Below are 20,047 nucleotides of genomic sequence, written 5' to 3'. Positions count from 1 at the left end.
AAGCTAGAAGCCGGTTTTTAAACCTTCCGCCCAGTTGTAGTACAATATAGTTTCAAAGCAGGGCATTTTTTTTTTTGAACTGTAGACCATACAGCAAGACAAGAAAGAACAAAGAACTTTTTAAAACGAATGCTTTGTTGAATCAGCAGTCATCAGCCACGACACTTGTGTCCTTTCGCAAGACACTTAATCATAGCTTCGTCCTTTGAATGGGACGTAATAAGCGGTTGGGTCTTTTACGTGCCTTGGTAGCTTTTTTAGCTCCAATTTGGGCCAGTGATCAACTGATATTGGTCCAGGCTTGCGAATAAAGACATAGAACCAGTCTAGTAATAACACACAGCAATAGTCAGAAATGTTTCTTACTTGTCCACATTTAATGCGTTGCTTTTTATAAAAGTTTGGAATAAAATATACATTTGTTTCTACATACATGGTTGATATTACACATAACTACAATACTTTGTACAATTAATGGAACATAAAGTTTGTACGGGAAATTGTCACATAATAATCACAACAAATTTTGGTTTAAACAAAGGAACATTTACTAGATCAGGATTGGAACCAATGACCTTGGGTTTATACGGGCGCTCTCCCAACTGAGCTATATCTAGCCCTTTGTTGGCTTTCCCCCTGTAATGTTAACATCTTTATTCGGGGGTGCCGGTCAGAAGCCATGCAACCTGTGTTCCCTGAAGCCAGGGATTACACCCAAATTTGTGATAGAACCTGGGAAACGGCTTTTACATCAAATATCAAGTAATAAATAACAAGGGAGACTGACGTGATGAGTTTTAAATTATTAACCAAGTTTACCAAAGCGTGATTTGAACCAAAAACATTAGATAAACATGCCAACGCCCTTTTTTTCAATTTTTTTTTTTCAGCAACTACACCCTCTATTTTACAATGTCTTCACATTATTTGTGCTGATTATTGTATTCTACTTCTTCATTTCTCAATTAATAAACCACAAGGGAAACTGACTGGCTAAATTTTTAATGGTTTGGCCAGAGAGGGATTTGAACCGACGATCTATATCCAGGTTAACAGGCCAGCACTCCACAAACTGAGCTATCTAGCCCTATGTTGGGGTTTCCCTTTTTTTTCAATATCTTTGCTCTGGGGTGCACTGAGATAGAGTAGTCGTGTCTTGTGTCAACTAATTGAATTGCTACTGTTCCGGTAGTGAATTCAGGCCCAATACTTCAAGGAGGCAATGAAGGCGATTGCCTCCATGCCCCCTGGTCATTGCCTTGGTGCCCTTGAAATGATCCAGTAGAAATTTACAATTTCCTTATCGGGTGCCCTTTATCAAGGAGATGATGCATTGGTGACAGTGACTTTTCAAAAATGAACCGGAGTGTGGGTTCGAATCCCGGTCGTGACACTTGTGTCCTTGAGCAAGATACTTTACTATAATTGCTTCTCTTCACCCAGGGGTATAAATGGGTACCTGCGAGGGTAGAGGTTGATATTGTGAATGAAAAGCTTTCGGAGCGCCACGGCAGCTCAGGGCTGTATACTCCCTAATGGGAGCTGAGAAAGATTAAAGGGATGTTTATTGGCCCAATGACCAGGGCACTAATGTAAAGCGCATTGATACGGTTTATTGTGAAATGCGCTATGTAAGAATTTGTTATTATTATTAACCATACAGGCCTTGTGAACTTGTCAGATTTAACCAATGAACCAAGTACAATGAACCAAGTCTCCTGACGATGACTAGAGCAAGCTAGTCGAAACATTGAGACCAATTCAGAACTGACTCCGCGGCAGTACAGTTAATTACGATCCTATAAGCTAAAGTAGCAGTCCAGTCTATTTTCTATACCATCTGCCCTGGTAATAGTTAAAAAGCAGGACAGTTCTTTTCAGAACTGAGAAGTCTCCCGAACCTCCGATTATCTACTCAGCGGCAGTAGAATAAAGCAAGACAGTTCTCTAAGAACTCTACCTGGCAAGTAGATACACACATGGTTTTACCACAAACCAAATATACATTGAACCAAGTACAATCATACAAATTCAGGCCTCGGAATAACCACAGCACCCAAAGTGGTGCCTGCTGCAAAGGTTGTCCTTGCCCCTTAAAGGAACATGTTGCCTTGGATCGGACGAGTTGGTCTATAAAAAGCGTTTGTAACCGTTTGTTATAAAATGCATATGGTTAGAAAGATGTTGTAAAAGTAGAATATAATGATCCACACAAGTATCACTCAAAATTGCACGGTTTTCTTTTTACGTTGCGAACTATCACGGTCGGCAACTTATGGGAGTCAAAATTTGGACTCCCATAAATGGCCGACCGTGTTATGTGACGAGGTAAAAAGAAAACCATGCAATTTCGAGGCATATTTGTGTAGATCATTGTATTCTACTTTTACATCCTCTTTCTAACCATATGCATTTTATAACAAACGGTCACAAAACGCTTTTCAAATACCAACTCGACCGATCCAAGGCAACGTGTTCCTTTAACAGACAGAATATGCTGTGCCCCTTCAAGAGCGAAGTTAAGTCCAGGCCTCGGAATAACCACAGCACCCAAAGTGGTGCCTGCTGCATAGGTTGTCCTTGCCCCTCAACAGACAGAATATGCCTTGCCCCTTCAAGAGCGAAGTTAAGTCCAGGCCTCAAATAACCCAGGGCACCCACAGCATTTGCCGTGGTGCCCTATACTTTTGCCGAGGTGCCCTTTAGCAAAGTTCAAGGCCTACAAGTCATAATGATGTATTCATTATTCATCATGAATTATTCATTATTCATCATGAATTATTCATTATTCATCATGATATATTCATTATCTAGCATCTCTAGTGACTCTTGTTCAAGGTCTTTATGAATAATTCATTAAAACATTCATCGTTCATCATGAATTATTCATTATCTAGTGACTCTTGTTCAAGGCTTCTACAAGTCATAATGAATTATTCATTGTTCATCATGAATTAGTCATGATCTAGTGACTCCTGTTCAAGTCCTACATGTACAAGTCATAATGAATTATTCATGAAAACATTCATTATTCATCAAGAATTATTCATTATCTAGTGACTCTCGTCATTAGGAAATAGGCAAGGATGAATATTCCGACGATGATTGCGATCAGGTAACACATAAGCCGACGATTATGACGACCAGAGGAGAGCATTCCATCGAAGCGTTTGATTGTCCCTCCTAGAAGACCAGCCGAGCTGTCAAAATCTCCATCCTGGAAAAACAACAACAAATTTTTTTTGGATTTACTCTTATTAAAGGCACTGGTCACTATTGGTAATTACTCAAAATAACTGTTCGCATAAATTCTTCTTTGGTAACAAGCAATGGAGAGCTGTTGATAGTATAAAACATTGTGAGAAACGGCTCCCTCTGAACGTAGTTTTTGAGAAAGAAATAGTTCCTCACTAAAATATCTGAATTGAATTTGAGACTTCAACTGAGGTCTTGAATTTAAGGCGTCTGAAAGCACACAACTTCTGCGACATCTTCTGTAGGCGCTTTGTAACCTTAGGAAAAGGGGGCCTCATATAAATGCTTATACGTATGTATGTATGTATGATTTGCACTTAAAGACGGAGTGAGGACACTAGCCTTCAACATTGCCAATATACCCCGACTATAATCTTGCATTGGCGTATTAAAAAGGAAACATTTTGGAAAAGTACCCGACCATAAAATTAGTAATTTAAAAGTAAATAGTTTCCTATGCACTTACCATCCCCTCTAGGTATCTGTTCTGGTCCCTCGTTTCTCCCTCTATGTCTAATGCTAGCTGCACATAAAAAAAATACGAGAAAAGATGTATCAGCTTTGTAAACATTTTTGTTATGATAGATCACCCAATATCACAATGCGGCGGCTGGCTGGACGGCCACTTAAAGGCAGTGGACACTATTGGTAATTACTCAAAATAATTATTAACATAAAGCCTTTCTTGGTGACGAATTATGGGGAGAGATTGAAGGCATAAAACATTGTGAGAAACGGCTCCCTCTGAAGTGATGTAGTTTTTGAGAAAGAAGTAATTTTCCACGAATTCGATTTCGAGACCTCAGATTTAGAACTGTGTGAACAGGATGTTTTTTCTTTAATTGTTATCTCGCAACTTCGACGACTAATCGAGCTCAAGTTTATCACAGGTTTGTTATGTTAAAAATGCATATGATGAGATACACCAAGTGAGAAGACTGAATCTCCACATAGTCCTAGCAGTAGGTATGTTATATTTTTTACCGATTTCAGAGTTGAGACTTTTGAAGAGAGTCCATCTTGGAGTCTGTTGTTTTCTGCTTCTAATATATCCTCGGTTCCAGAGGCCCCGCCTCGCCCTGCAACAACAAACAACAAAGGAATAATAATAATACTATGGGTGTGTTCGATCAGCTTCACTTGGTCTACCCCGCGGTGCCCACCCAGGTGAGCCCCTGACAAGAGCTAACCAAACGATCACACTCGCCCTCTCGTGGTGACGGCATGCACCTCAGGTCAACCCCAAGCAACCCACTCCACAAGCAGGGCACTGGGGGCTGACCCAGGTGAGCCCGTCAAAGCTATTCGAACATACTGGTGCAGAACGGGGTCGACCCAGGGAAGCTAAACGAACGAACCCATAACGTGGCTTCTTATAGCGCGCATATCCGTCACTCAGTGGCGATCGAAACGCTTTCAACATTCAGTATTTTGCTGCAAGGTATGTGGAACTCGAAGTCTGAGTTATATGAGACTTCCTCCTTTTTTTTGTTTTATACATATAATGGTCTACACCTCCTAGAACTACATGTATGAGGTTTGTTCCGCCATTGGGAGGAGGGTTACGTTATCGCAACTATCGCAACTATGCAAAATGTGTAATCTTTTTCAAGACCAAGATGGCCAATTGACCTCAAACTTCTACAGGTTTGTCAGTTTATGAATATGCCCTAAATGTAGCCCGGACCTAAATGTAGCCCCAAACATGTACCTAAATGTAGCCCGGGCCTTTAGACTGTTTAAATGTAGGTAGGCCTAAATCTGTGAGTGTGATCTTCACGATTTTTGTTTATTACCAATTCTGTAAGTGTAAGTGTAACGTTCCTTTTATTAAAAGGGATAACTTTCCGTATGGCGCCACCACTTTTTCACTCATTTTTACAAAAAGGGATATATCAATCAGGTAAATTAGATACTATATTATTTTATTTCGAATGAAAAAGTGGTGGCGCCATACGGAAACTTTTCCATTAAAAGTTTTAATATATTATAGGTTTAAAAAGTTATGTTTTTTATTTACAGACAGATGACTGTGTATGATTACTGTAATGTGACACAAAAGCACACTGTTTATTTTATAAAAAAGTAATAGCGCAACTGGTCAATATCATTTTGTACGCTGTATTTATTTTTTTTAAACCTAAAAAGTTTAACTAAAGACTAAGTCAAAGAGGACAAGTTTTAAGATGTGAAAGATTTCACCTAACTAAGTGCTGTATTATCAAAAATGAACTGCAGTTCTAACCAAATACAAACAAATCTTTACAAACACAATATCGCTAAAAATGAGTAAAAATTACCGTTTCGTGTCCTTCCACCCAAATCCATTTTTAGTTGACTGTGCTGACGACGTGGTGTTTTTCCCAGTCAGACAACTACATTACACCAAAAGGGGAAACTCTAATTTAATTTTAACTAGATACTTCCGCCAAATTCAACTGAGGAAAAAAACAGATATGTGTGGCACATATATTCCTTAAACCATCCAATGTCTTCTAAAATTTGATCTTTAACATGAATTTTTTCATAGTTCAAAGTTTTTACATTATAATTTCCTAAAGTCCCTCAATTGATGACACCTTAATTAAAAGTGGAGCAACCCGCAAGGGTCTGTGTCTAGCTGGTTCTCTTCATTGAATATGAATTTGATATGATTTTCCGAGTACCAGTGCTTTGTTTACAAGTGGCTGGTCATTCATTCTCTCTGACACACACAATGCCACTTTCTTGCAGACGACATTTTCATGACATTTGACGAGTGAGTGCAACTAAACAAGTATGGCAGTGTATTAACCTCTGTCTCTGTTCTAAAGAGGTAAGTCGGTTCCTCAACTCTGTGTTTTTGTTTGTTTAGCTTCGTGTTTCTTCGGGTGTGAGTCACAAAATAAGGAAAGTTATTCTTAAAAACCTCGTTGAAACAGACTACAGAGTGAGTGGTGAATTCAGCCTACTGGTACTGCTGCTGTGTTGAACTTTTCTCCCCAGAGCAGACCAGAGGGTTGAATATCGTTCAGGAGTGCCAGTCTGGGATGATTTTGACAGCTTTTGTCGAAGGACCGAAGATGTTCAAAAAGTGTACAGTGCCCCAGTTATGATGGGTCTACTGTTTTTGCTCCATCATTGACAGATTTTTGCATATTAGAAAACGAAGAACTGGCTGTGGCTCAATTGAATTGCGGAACGTTGTGGGGTTGTTTTTCTAAGCTATGTTATGACTTATGTATGATCTCTAGCTGGGGGGCTATAGCTGGGCCACAGGCATTACAATTTCAAAACTTCAAGTCAAAACCCTAGTCAAAACCCTCAGTTAACACATAGCCCAGGTTGCATACAGTGGCACTGACTGACATCCTACCCTACCAGGGCTAGCTAGGTTAAACTTAAGTTCACTACTCCTAGAACTATATTCAGTTTCGTCCGACTATCGTCTCCAGTGACGATAGCCAGACGAAACCGAAATAGTTCTAGGAGTAGACCCAGTGACTGGGGCGCTGTACTCCTTTTAAACAATTTTTGACTTCATCTGTCGTAGCTAGTACGACAGATGAAGTCAAAAATTGTTTAAAAGGAGTACAGCGCCCCAGTCACTGGGTCTATTCTAGGAGTATAATTTCACATAATAATTCTTGCAATGTGAGCTTTGACTTGAGCTTTGACTTGAGTTTTGAGGTTAGGGCCTACTTTTAAACCTTTTTAAAAAGCGTGGAATTTCATCTTTGGGAGGAGGGCAAGGCCATTTTCATTCTGAAAAACTTTAAAGTCTATCATTTTATATGGACACATACATGTACCAACAATACAAGGGCACAGAGGCTATTGCCTCCATGTAAATTATAGGCCCGTTTTTTTTTTTTTTTTATCTTTATAAATTTTGATTAATTCCTCTATTTTTATTTTTCATTTCTGTGTTTGTGTTGCGCATAAAATGGAAAGAAGCTACTGCATTATGTGCTATAATTATTTGTGGTTATTTCATTAATAATATTTAATGAAGCTCTTTCTTTTTAATCTCTGCAGCTTTAAAACGAAGGAAAGTGCATGAAAATGCTCGTCGCAATGGCCGTGTGTAGAGTCGGTCTGCAGTATAAGTGTGCTGCACTAGTCTGGTGACATCAACAAACAGGGTATTCCTACCATTGCTGCCAAAGACTTGTTCTGCACTTTTTGCTGGACAATATTTATAAAAACTAAGTTCAACATGATGCATTATTTACAATTTGCCCTCCTACTTTTACTGCTGACTGAAGTAGTGAGGGGTGGTTCAAAAGACACCCTCCCCAAATTCCCAAACAAATCTGGGACAAACACAAACAAGAATGAAGACAAGAAACCACCGATCAGCAAGACAGATGATGGAAAGAGTGGGGGTGGAACCAAAGCCACGCCTCAAGCCACACCCCAACGAGATCTATTCATGAGAATACATGATGGCTGGAGCGCTTGCGAGCGAAGAACTTCAACATCGTGCGGATCATTTCTACAAAACATTACCTGTGTCTATATCCCTGATAATAAACAAGTTCCAACGTATTTCTGTGACTCTTTACCCTCTCTGGGGTCGACTTTCCAACAGTGCGACCACTGTCCGGAGGATTGTGTGATGACCACTTGGTCAGCGTGGACGCAATGCAGCTCAACATGTTCCCCAGCGACAAGGTACAGAACGAGACGGGTGTTGACGACTGCGAGGAACGGTGGGCAGGAGTGTGGGGAGCTGTCGGAGAGCGAATCGTGCACAGAGCTCGACGGGTGTGAGTTTGAGGTTCACCTGAGGACTTACACATGGAAGATCGGGGAATGGAGTAGCTGCAGACAGGTACAAGTTGTAATGTTTTGTTTTTAAAGATTACATAAATGCTTCTCTTCACCTAGGTGTATAGGCCTATTGGAGCCCTGATTATTGGGGAGTGGAGTATTTGCAGACACTGACAAGTTTCAGTGTTTAGATTAAAAGCTTTCACAAAATTGCTTCTCTTAACCGGGACCCTGATTGGGGATTGCTGCAAGACAAAAATTAAAAAAGCTTTAAGTTCATAATTACTAATCCCCTTTTAAGCGCTATTTTAAGCAGTTTGGGGTTGTACACGGGTACGCTCCCCTGGAGAATTAAGAAAGTTAGAGGCATGATCTAAAAATACATGAGCAGCCACGATGCCAATTGTATTTAACTGTTATTTTGTAAATTGTCGTCAACTTAAATGTTAATTGTATTTTTTTTTTTTTTTTTTTTAAACAGTATTAATTTAACTTCTATAAGGAAGTTAAAAAAATTGTTAAAATACTGTAACGAAGGAATCCAAATTCCGAAAGAAAAACAAATAAACAAATTAACAGTCTTGAATAAAACAAACAAAAGCAAGTGCGCCCTAGAAAAGTGAACAAAAAGTAGTTTGTTTCGTACAGTGGTTCAAAAGTTTGCTTTTCTGCAAATCCCTTGCTTCCCAGCCAGAATTTTTAAAAACTAAATAATTTAAATGAAATGAATAGTGCCCTATAATGATGAGTCATGAAAAGTGGAGAGGGGCTCCCAGGTATTTAAAAAAAAAATTGTAATGTTGCGTCCTCGTTTGGTTTGAGTAATGAGGTTGGTCATCCAAATGTCACACTTCGAACAGCACATTGCAGATGACTCAAGTTATGTTGCATCCATGACTCATCACTGTGATGCATACAACTATATACACTAGGGGGATTTCAACTTTAAAGAAATTGGACATTATTGGTAGTTGTATAAGACCAGTCTTCTCACTTATGTGTATCTTAAAAAATGCATAAAATAACAAACCTGTGTAAGTTTGAGATCAATTGGTCATCGAAGTTGCAAGATAACTTATATGAAAGAAAAAACACCCTTGTCATGCCATAGGGTTTTCATCCCACATTTAAAACTGAAACATCCTTCCCTAGCTGTCTTCTCTTCATTTGGTTCTTATAATACTTTATTCATTCGACCAAGTAAAACAAAACAAAACAACAATATTAAGGAGCAAGTACAAGAAAATGTATTTATTTTATTTTATTTTTATTTTATTTTAACATCCAACAGCGCAAGCGCCGTCTAAAGGGCGAATCAAAATATTAAACATTATAAAAACAGTATAATTTAACTTCCTTAAGGAAGTTAACAAAGTTCAAGAACAAGTACTGTAACGAAGGAATCCAAATTCCGAAAGAAAAACAAATAAACAAATTAACGGTCTTGAATAAAACAAACAATAGCAAGTAGGCCCTAGAAAAGTGAGCAAAAAGTAGTTTGTTTCGTACAGTGGTTTAAAAGTTTGCTTTTCTGCAAATCGCTTGCTTCCCAGCCAGAATTAATAAAATAAAATAATTTAAATGAAATGAATAGTGCCCTATAATGAGTCATGAAAAGTGGAGAGGGGCTCCCAGGTATTAAAAAACAATGTTGCGTCCTCGTTTGGTTTGAGTAATGAGGTTGGTCATCCAAATGTCACATTTCGAACAGCACATTGCAGATGACTCAAGCTGTGTTGCATCCATGACTCATCACTGTGATGCATACAACTTTATACACTAGGGGGGATTTCTACTTTAAAGAAACTGGACACTATTGGTAATTGTAAAAGACCAGTCTTCTCACTTCATCATCATTCGGCATAGACTTGCATCCGTGGCCGCCTCGTCCTCAGGTTGTAATGGTGGCGCACTCCTGGAGTTGCTGCCATCACCTAGTGTCTTTCAGTCGCTTGGTGTATCTTAAAGGGACACACCGGCCGAATTGGGCTATTTGGGCTACAAAATAGACTGAGATATGACTTCAACGGTCTTCCAGGAATGAAGAAGAACAGTCCTTAAAAAAAATCATCAAATTTAGCCGTTTTTGAGCATTTTAAGACACAAACGCAGGTCGCGTGATTGTTCTAACCAAAAAGTGGTACAAACAATCACGTGACCTTCCGGGCTAGTTTTACTTTCAGCCGTCTAAAAGTAACTTACTTAACCAAATTTAAATCTTTTTTTTACAAAATTATTTACGAATAATTGACGAAAAAGATCATACTTCAAATTATCGCTACAAAATGTAAATAATGGTGAAAAATTTAAAGGAACACGTTGCCTTGGATCGGTCGAGTTGGTCTTTGAAAAGCGTTTGTAACCGTTTTTTATAAAATGCATATGGGTAGAAAGATGTTGTAAAAGTAGAATACAATGATCCACACAAACATGCCTCGAAATTGCACGGTTTTCCTTTTACCTTGTTGACTAACACGTCGGCCATTTATGGGGGTCAAAATTTTGACTCCCATAAATGGCCGACCATGTTAGTTCGCACAGTAGAAGGAAAACCACGCAATTTCGAGGCAAACTTGTGAGGATCATTGTATTCTACTTTTAAAACATCTTTCCAACCATATGCATTTTATAAAAAACGGTTACAAACGCTTTTGTTTTGACCAACTCGTCCGATCAAAGGCAACGTGTTCCTTTAACGCAAGATTCACATTCCAAGAGTCCGTGTAACTGAAGCTTGTTATATGGCCGCTTTGGTTTTTTAAAATCATTTTTAGCTAAATACGTGACATTTTGATGATTTTTTTTACAGCAACCATCTATAAAAACATTATTTATGATTCTACACCCCTAAATTGCGTAAACGGTGAGCCGGTGTGTCCCTTTAAAAATAGGGTGTATCTTAAAAATATGCATAAAATAACAAACCTGTTTAAATTTGAGATCAATTGGTCATCGTTTTTGAAAGATAACTATGAAAGAAAAAACACCCTTGTCACACAAAGTTGTGTGCTTTCAGACATGTCAGATGCTTGATTTCAAGACCTCAAATTCTACAAATCTGAGGTCTCAAAATCAAATTCGTGGAAAATTACCTCTTTCTCCACAAATACTCCACTTCAGAGGGAGCCATTTCTCACGATGTTTTATACTACCAACCTCTCCCCATTACTCGTCACCAAGTAAGGTTTTATGCTGTAATTATTTTGACTAATGACTAATTACCAATAGTGTCCACTGTCTTAAATTTGCACCTTGCATTAGGCGTAGGTACAGTAGTGTCATGGATTTGTTTTTCGTCAACATAATGCTGCTTCAAATCACCTTGTTGTAAAGGAGGGTACATACTGGTAATTTTTCTCCAAAAAATAATGACCATAAAAACTTATTAATAACAAATAATATCTAAGTCTTTTGTGCACGTATCTACCAAACAAGGTACTCAAGGCGCTGAGTAATACTTTTAGAAAGATAGGTTATTAAAAGTAGTGATGAATTATGAGACCCAATTATGTAGCACCTTTTAAGGGTTTACAAGGTGCTTTGGCGTGTACAGCAGCCACAGCCAGGGACACCGGCACAAAAATTTGCTGAGCATGAATATTCTTCGTTGATAAAAATATGATTACCATGTGATTTCAAGCAAACAACAGCTGAATAATGACAACTCAATAATGCAACAAATGGAAATTTAGTTGGTAATCCTGTTTTTATCAAGGAAGAAATTTCATGCTGTAGAAGCAAATTTTTGTGCTTACAGGCTTTATGAAATTGGGCCCAGGTCTTTGACCAAAAGTGACTCATACTTTTTAAAACAATAGATTGCTTAGCTACAGGACATCCAAATATGATAGGACGATTATCTCTCAATCTCTCATCCTGTTACAGTAGAAGAGGCAATACCTTCATTAGCCAGGCTGTCATTTAAAGGCTCTGGGTACTTTTTCAAAATGTCCATACATTAAACTTACAGGGTTTGAAGAAAATGATAGTGGAAAGCTTCTCTTCAAATATTACTTACTGCTCGATGCTGTAGTTTTTGAGAAATGAGTAAAACAATGTCATGAAAGTACGTTTGTAAATGATTAAAAAATAATTTTCGTCTCATGAGACGAAAATTATTTTCATGACATTGTTTTACTCATTTCCCAAAAACTACAGCACCTCAGCACGTAATATTTTCAGGGAAGCTTTCTACTATCATTATCTTCAAACTGTGTAAGTTTAGTGTAAATCTGTGGACAGTGTATTTTTTGTCCTACAAAAGTTACATAGACCCTTTAAGCTAACCACATTCACCACCAAGCAATCATAAAAACAATGAGTTTGAAAACAATTGACTCTGTCATGTCTGTAGGCCTAATGGTGAAACAAGGTTAGGAGTCACGCATTGTACTATTGTGACATTCAGTTCTAAATTATGGCATCACCATTAAATCAACCATGGAAACCATGATCAGGGTTCAAATTATGTACTGGACCGCTGGCTCGAGGCCAGTGGTTTTTAGTGTCGGCAAGATTCTAAATTTTGATTCTTGTCTTTACATAAAATTTTGGTCAAGTATAAACAGGGTTGGATTTCACAAAGAGTTAAGACTAGTCTTATCTCGACTTAGCACAAGTTACTCGTCCTATTCTTAGGACTACCATACGCTTTTGATATCTCCTATAGGACCAGTCCTAAGTTAGGACTAGTCCTAACTCTTTGTGAAATTAGCCCCTGCTCACGCAAAGTTAGGACTAGCTATACGCTTCTGATATCTCCTAGGACCAGTCCTAAGTTAGGACTAGTCCTAACTCTTTGTGAAATCGGCCCCTTGCTCACACAAAGTTTGGGAACTTTTTTTAACCAAGTATATCGTTATTATTTATTACTCGAGATCTTTGTATTATATTATCAAATCAATGCAAAGCTGAAGTGTTCCTCAATCAGTGCAAATTTGGTATCATTTAAAATAGGAAAACTTCAACTCTCTGCATACTTGATTAAAAAAAGTTTCCTAACTTTTTGGTGAGCAGTTTAGATTCTAAACTGTGTTCTCATTTTCTGGTCTTGTATAAAATCTCGGTCTAGTCAAGACTCTGAGCTACTCGTGAGTCCAGTATAAGATTCTGAGCTATAAGTAAGTAAGTCCTCAAGTGAGTCTTGTGGGTTCTTCCCCTCAAATTCGATCACTTACAAAACAGAATGATTTTCTTTAGTCTTTGCACCTCCATGGTCTAAGTGTATGTTGTTCAAATAATAATAATAATAATAATAATAATAATTTGGGGGGCTAATCATCCTTACTCGCAGCTAAGAGCTGAATTGCGAAGGACGCGGCTACAACGTGTTCGAGAAGCAGGCATGCAAGGGTGCATTCAGCTGCCAGCCACATCAACCCATTATGACCACGGAGCACAGCCAAGATCGAAAGTGTTCGATTTTTTTTCTGAGGGAGGAAAACCGGATAGTCTGGAAAACCCTCATGGCATAGCATGGCCCCAACCGGGAATCGAACCGGGGTCACCTTGGTGAGAGGCGAGCGCTTTACGCTCAAGCCAACCGTGCCACCCAAATAAAAAAGTTTAGATGATAAACTATGAATTTTTATTCTGGTCTTGTATAGAATTTGGGTCTAGTAAAATTTGTGAGTTACAAGTCACAATCTCCAGTCTCACAATGCCTTTCAACCCAAATATCGTTTAAACAGTCAAAGGTTATAAACAAACAAAAATCTAGTCTAAGTGTTTGTTCAATTCAAAATTTAAAAAGTAAAGATGATTGACTGTATTTTGGCAAGAGCTGTGAGGCGATGTATTTTTGTACGACAACTTGGTCTAGTCAAGATTCTGAGCTACTCTTGTCCAGTTAAAGGAACACGTTGCCTTGGATTTGTCGAGTTGGTCTTTGTAACCGTTTGTTAGGCTATAAAATGTATAAATGGGTAGAAAGATGTTGTAAAAGTAGCATATAATGATCCTCACAAACATGACATGCCTCGAAATTGCACGGTTTTCCTTTTACCTCGTCGACTATTCACGGTCAGCCATTTATTAGAGTCAAATTTTTGACTCCCATAAAATAAATGGCCGACCGTGTTAGTTCACACAGTAAAAGAAAACCACATAATTTTGAGACAAATTTGTGTGGATCATGGTATTTTACTTTTAAAACATATTTCCAACCAATGCATTTTTTTTTAAATGGTTCCAAACGCTTTATATAGACCAACTGTATTATAAGCAAGGCAACTTGTTCCTTTAAGATCCTGGAGTTACAAGTCCTGCCAGCAATTTCACAAAGGGGTAGGACTCATCTTATCTCAGTACCTCTTCCTAACTTAGGATTAATCTTAAAGGAACACGTTGCCTTGGATCGGTCGAGTTGGTCTTTGAAAAGCGTTTGTAACCGTTTGCTAAAAAATTTATATGGTTAGAAAGATGTCGTAAAAGTAGAATACAATGATCTACACAAAAATGCCTCAAAATTGCGTGGTTTTCGTTTTACCTCGTCGACTAACAAGGTCGGCCAATTATGGAAGTCAAAAAATTGACTCCCATAAATGGCCGACCATGTTAATTCACGACGTAAAATGAAAACCGTGCAGTTTTGAGTGATACTTGTGTGGATTATTATATTCTACTTCTAAAACATCTTTCCAACCATATACATTTCATAACAAACGGTTTCAAACGCTTTTTTATAGACCAACTCGTCCGATCCAAGGCAACGTGTTCCTTTAAGGTCTGCATGCTTCAGTGCAGTGTTGGGACTCGTCCCAAGTCTTAACATAAGGCTTAAGTTAGGAAGAGTTTTGTGAAATCGACTGCTGCAGTCTTAAGGGTTCTTCCCCTCAATTTCGAGCCCTTAGCTTGCATTAAGATGGATTGACTAAGCATCCCCTTCATGACATTCTTCCCCGTAAGAACTTGTTGTGTAACCACGGGGAGCTAAGCTGCCCCAACAACCTTGGAAACACCATTATGTATGGATGAGAAAAGAACAACATTGCGTTGTTATCTTTGCTTTTAAGCTCTCTAGCCTACAACACCAGCTCCTCACTCACTGAACATCCAACACAATCAAGCTGCAATCACAGCAATCCAATGTTGTGTCAATCCATGCATCAAGGCAGGCCTTAAAGGGAAGGTACACATTGGGTAATTACTCAAAATAATTATTAGCATAAAACCTTTCTTGATTGTGAGTAATGGGGAGTGGTTGATAGTTTAAAACATTGTGAGAAACAGCTCCCTCTGAAGTGACGTAGTTTTTGAGAAAGAAGTAATTTTCCACGAATTTGATTTTGAGACCTCAAGGTTAGAATGTGAGGTCGTGAAATCTACCATCTAAACGCACACAACTTCGTATGACAAGGGTGTTTTTTTCTTTCATTATTATCTCGCAACTTTGACAACTGATTGAGCTCAAATTTTCACAGGTTTGCTATATTATGCATATATGTTGAGATACACCAAGTGAGAAGACTGGTCTTTGACAATTACCAATAGTGTCCACTGTCTTTAAAGGGAAAGTACACGTTTGGTAATTACTCAAAACAAATATTAACTTAAAAACTGACGAGGTAACGAGCATTGGAGAGCTGGTGATAGTGTAAAATGTTGTGGAAAACAACTCCCTCTGAAGTAATGTATTTTTTGAGAAAGTGGTAATTTCTCACTAAAATAATACTTCTAGCTAGAAGTCTTGTATTCCTATCTGAAAGCACACAAATTCGTCCAACAAGGGTGTTTTTTCTTCCATCATTTTCTCGTAACTTCGATGACCAATTGATGCGCCCAAATTTTCACAGGCGTGTTATTTTATGTTTTTTTTGGTTATTTTATGCTTTTATAAATGTTTGGATACACCAAGTAAGAACACTGGTCTTTAACAATTACCAAACATATACCTTCCCTTTAATGCAATGTTGTGTCAATCCATGCATTAAGGAAGGCTTTAATCCCCAACCCAAATCCCCTCTGTAATCCCGTCCGGAATGTCTCAAGCCCAAAACAGGACAAACGAGGGTGAACAATTGGAGACCAGCGCTAGATGGAAACTCAAAACTGGTTATTCAATGGTTGGATAGATCACATCAGATTGGATTTGCTTATTGCGGGTAATTTTGTTTTTAAGACGACTTTTGTCCAAACCCAATCAGGGGAAGGAACAGAGATTTATTGAAGTCAAACATCTTGAGAATTAAAGTTGGATTTAAAGTTTGTTTTTTCTGACATGATTTTATAGGGCATTGATGAGGCACTATAACCTGAGTTGGGTCTAAAGTTTTTTCTGACATTTTTTTGGAGGGCATTTTATAACCACAATACTGTTTGTCTGATTAGGGAGAAACTGTGAGCAAGGCACCTACAGATGAGATTGAAAGTTGGGTGTCAGCTTTTTTGCTGACATGGTTTTACCGGGCATTGATAAGGCACTTTAAAGACAGTGGACACTATTGGTAATTGTCAAAGACTACTCTTCACAGTTGGTGTATCTCAACATATGCATAAAATAACAAACCTGTGAAAATTTGAGCTCAATCGGTCGTCGAAGTTGCGAGATAATAATGAAAGAAAAAAACACCCTTGTCACACGAAGTTGTGTGCTTTCAGATGCTTGATTTCGAGACCTCAAATTCTAAATCTGAGGTCTCGAAATCAAATTTGTGGAAAATTACTTCTTTCTCGAAAACTACATTACTTCGGAGGGAGCCATTTCTCACAATGTTTTATACTATCAACCTCTCCCCATAACTCATAATCAAGTAAGGTTTTATGCTAATCATTATTTTGAGTAATTACCAATAGTATCCACTGCCTTTAACTAAAGAGAGACTGTGCGTCTGAATAAGGAGAAACTGTGGATAAGTCACCTACAAATTAGATTGAAAGTTGGATGTAAGCGTTTTTTTTCTGACTCAAACTGGTTATTCAATGGTTGGATAGTTTACATCAGATTGGATTTACTCATTGCGGGTAATTTGTTTTAAAAACGACTTTTGTCCAAATCAGGGGAAGGAACAGAGATTTAAAGTCCCTTGTTGAAGTCAAATTTCTTTAGATTTAAAGTTGGATTTAAAATTTGGTTTTTCTGACTTGATTCTATAGGGCATTGCTGAGGCACTGTTTATGCCACTTAAAGGCAGTGGACACAGTTGGTAATTAGTCAAAATAGTTATCAGCATAAAACCTTACTTGGTTACGAGTAATGAGGAGAGGTTGATAGTACATGTATAAAACATTGTAAGAAATGGCTCCCTCTGAAATGACGTACATTGTAGTTTTTGAGACTTCAGATTTAGAATTTGAGGTCACAAAATCAAGCATCAGAAAGCACACAACTTTGTGTGACAAGGATGTTTTTTCTTTCATAGTTCATTCTTTCATTTCGCAACTCCGACGACCGAACAAGCTCAAATTTTCACAGGTTTGTTATTTTATTAATAAGTTGAGATACACCAAGTGAGAAAACTGGTCTTCGACAATTACCAAAGGTGTCCACTGTCTTTAAAATACAAAAAAAAGTCCTTAAAACTTTTTTATGTTGGATCTTGTAGATCCTTTATTTTATTTTTTTAATGATTGCTGGCAAATAAAAATTAATGATATGTCATGAAATAGATAGGATCTATTAGAATTTAAACTTTGTTATTGTTTTAACCCTTCCCCAGGGTAAGTTTTTTTCCCGTTTTGGGGAATAAAATTTGAAACAATACAATAATTAAAAGGCTGTCCTCGCAGCACAAGGCTGATTTACACAAGGCTGACATTGATAAACATTAGGCCTACAAAATGAAATTAAATTAGGGTTGATATAAGCCATCTAATCATTCAGCAAAACAAAAAGAAAACTGACAAAACAAGCAATAAAAACCCGAGAAACTATTTGTTTTTATTGGACATTAGCCCAACTTGTATTACACATTCAATCAGTGAGCTCTTCAAACATTTTTTTTCTGATTTGCAAAGCCTCTGTTGTGGTTAATTACATCCCAAGTGTACAACAATGAATTTCTAAAAATAACTGGACTTGGCCCGAACCACATTGTTTCATTTTCAATGCCAGCCAATAATTGGACAGATAGCCTTGAAGGATGTTTAAAAGCACAGTAAAAATGCCTTTGGTTTTTTAGAACCGTTTTTTTATTTTATGAGAAAATAGAATTAGCTGTTGCAAACAACTTACCAACCAAATGGACCGATGGTATAAATGCAAAAAAAAAAAATGGCACGACCTTTCAACCCTAGAAGAGTTTTTGCTGATGGAGAACCCATGATTGTTTTTATCATACATAAATTAGTCAATTCTTTGTTCAACCCCAAAAATCATTTCAAAATTTACCCAGTCAGTTTCCCTTGTGGTTTATATTGATATCTGAAACAAAAAGTTGCATCCCCTTAAGGTGATCCCCTGGCTGCCGTTTCCCAGGTTGTATCGTAATTTGGGTGTGATCCCTGGCTACACGGCAGTTAACGGTTGTATGGCTTCTGACTGGCACCCCGAACAAAGATATTGACAAAATAGAGACACCGCCAATATAGGGCTAGATAGCTCAGTTGGTAGAGCGCCGGCACGTTAATCCGGAGGTCGTTGGTTTGAATCCCACTCTAGTCAATTCTTTGTTCAACCCCAAAAATCATAAATTATGCAGATCTGTGCAAATTTCATTTCAAAAGTGGGGCATGCTTTTGGGATCGCCGATAATCTAGAGCAATATATGTCCACGCACTGAGGAAGAGTAATCTGTATCTGGAACAATCTAAAGGCTAAGTAGGATTTGAAACTTTGCATGGTGGAAATAAGATATAGAAGAGTTTGCAGTAACACCATGTAATGACTATCTCTAAATGTATTGGATGTTGAATTAGCATCGGGGATAAAGAATATTAATTTTGGTTTTTACCATACACCGATGTGTGTTAGCACTGTATACTCAGTACTTTCCCGAGTCCTGTGAAAAATAAATGAGTTGGGGTGGTTCTGAAAAGAACCGTTGGTTTAACTCCATAGGCTATAATGAGATGACTTTATTTGTCATTCATGCTTCTCAGATTTTCTTCTCAAAAGGTTTGGTGGAAAGATCGAAACCTGATATCTTTTTTCCAAAACACACTTGCATAAAATGTTTTATGCTATCAAAATCTGACTGTACTGTACTTCTATCTGAGGATTGATTGGGGTTCATTTTAAGAGTGAATCAACCAAACACTCCTGGACACAATGAAGCTGACTATTCTATCTGTTCAAATTTTATTTGTCAATGTGTTTTTCTTTCTTGCAACTGTTTTTATTAGTAATTCATTCCTAAACAGATACATGACAGAAGGTCACATTGCTCACAATGTTTTTTATTTTCAAGTACGCGCTAATCCTCCAATCAGATTCGCAGAATGGAGTGGCGATAAAAACCTATTGCACGGCTAATATCACTACCATGCGTCTTTTGTGTTCTATGTCACGCGCTAGGTTTGCTTGAAGATAAATGCATTATTCTACTCGTGCTTGTGTGATAACCTATAATACTAATTATTAATACTATGAACAGCTCCCTATTGCTCATTACCAAGTAAGGTGTTGTGCTAATAATTATTTTGAGTAATTACATTTAGTGTCCACTGCCTTTAACAATGATTATACATGTAACTCAAGTTGAACTGTATTTTTTCCTCTGTAGGTTTCCCAGCAGGCAAGCGGTAGAGAGGTTGTGGTATTGGAAGATGGTTACGCTCCATATCCCCAAAACGAAACCCTTCCTTTAAACTAACGAGAAATCCTTGGGGATTTGCTTTGTTTTGTATACCCTGCATTTAACCATGGAGACCTCCACGCTTTGCTTTAACAAACTCTATTTTATTTCCTGATGTAGGTTTCCCAGCAGGCAAGCAGTAGAGAGGTTGTGGTATTGGACGATGGTTACGCTCCATATCCCCAAAAGTAAACCCTTCCTTTAAACTAATGAGGAATCCTTGGGGATTTGCTTGGTTCTTGTATACCCTGCCTTTGGGGAGACCTCCATGCTTTGTTTTTTACCTCCATGCTTTAACAAACTCT

At 37.9% G+C, this 20,047-nt stretch overlaps 2 protein-coding genes across 2 annotated transcripts in view; one reads left to right on the top strand and one right to left on the bottom strand.

Moving 5' to 3' along the window:
* Positions 1-371: 371 nt before the first annotated feature.
* Positions 372-5,714, bottom strand: LOC139942886 (BET1-like protein). The gene is made up of 4 exons (XM_071939693.1): positions 5,556-5,714; positions 4,240-4,334; positions 3,722-3,778; positions 372-3,217 (listed from the first exon to the last, which is right to left on the bottom strand). Exons 1-4 carry the CDS (start codon positions 5,581-5,583, stop codon positions 3,050-3,052), a joined length of 348 nt encoding a protein of 115 aa, XP_071795794.1. The 5' UTR covers positions 5,584-5,714; the 3' UTR covers positions 372-3,049.
* Positions 5,715-5,966: 252 nt separating this feature from the next.
* The window catches only part of LOC139942885 (thrombospondin type-1 domain-containing protein 7B-like), a 49,981-nt gene continuing 35,900 nt past the window's right edge, over positions 5,967-20,047 (top strand). The window contains exons 1-2 of the mRNA XM_071939692.1: positions 5,967-6,070; positions 7,273-8,071. Coding sequence (XP_071795793.1) covers positions 7,454-8,071 — 618 coding nt within the window. The 5' untranslated portion in view covers positions 5,967-6,070; positions 7,273-7,453. The remainder of the gene's footprint in view (positions 6,071-7,272; positions 8,072-20,047) is intronic.

The sequence above is a fragment of the Asterias amurensis genome, chromosome 10 (assembly GCF_032118995.1).
Source record: "Asterias amurensis chromosome 10, ASM3211899v1".
Taxonomy (NCBI): Eukaryota; Metazoa; Echinodermata; class Asteroidea; order Forcipulatida; family Asteriidae; genus Asterias; species Asterias amurensis.
This window is presented reverse-complemented; position numbering and strand designations above follow the sequence as displayed.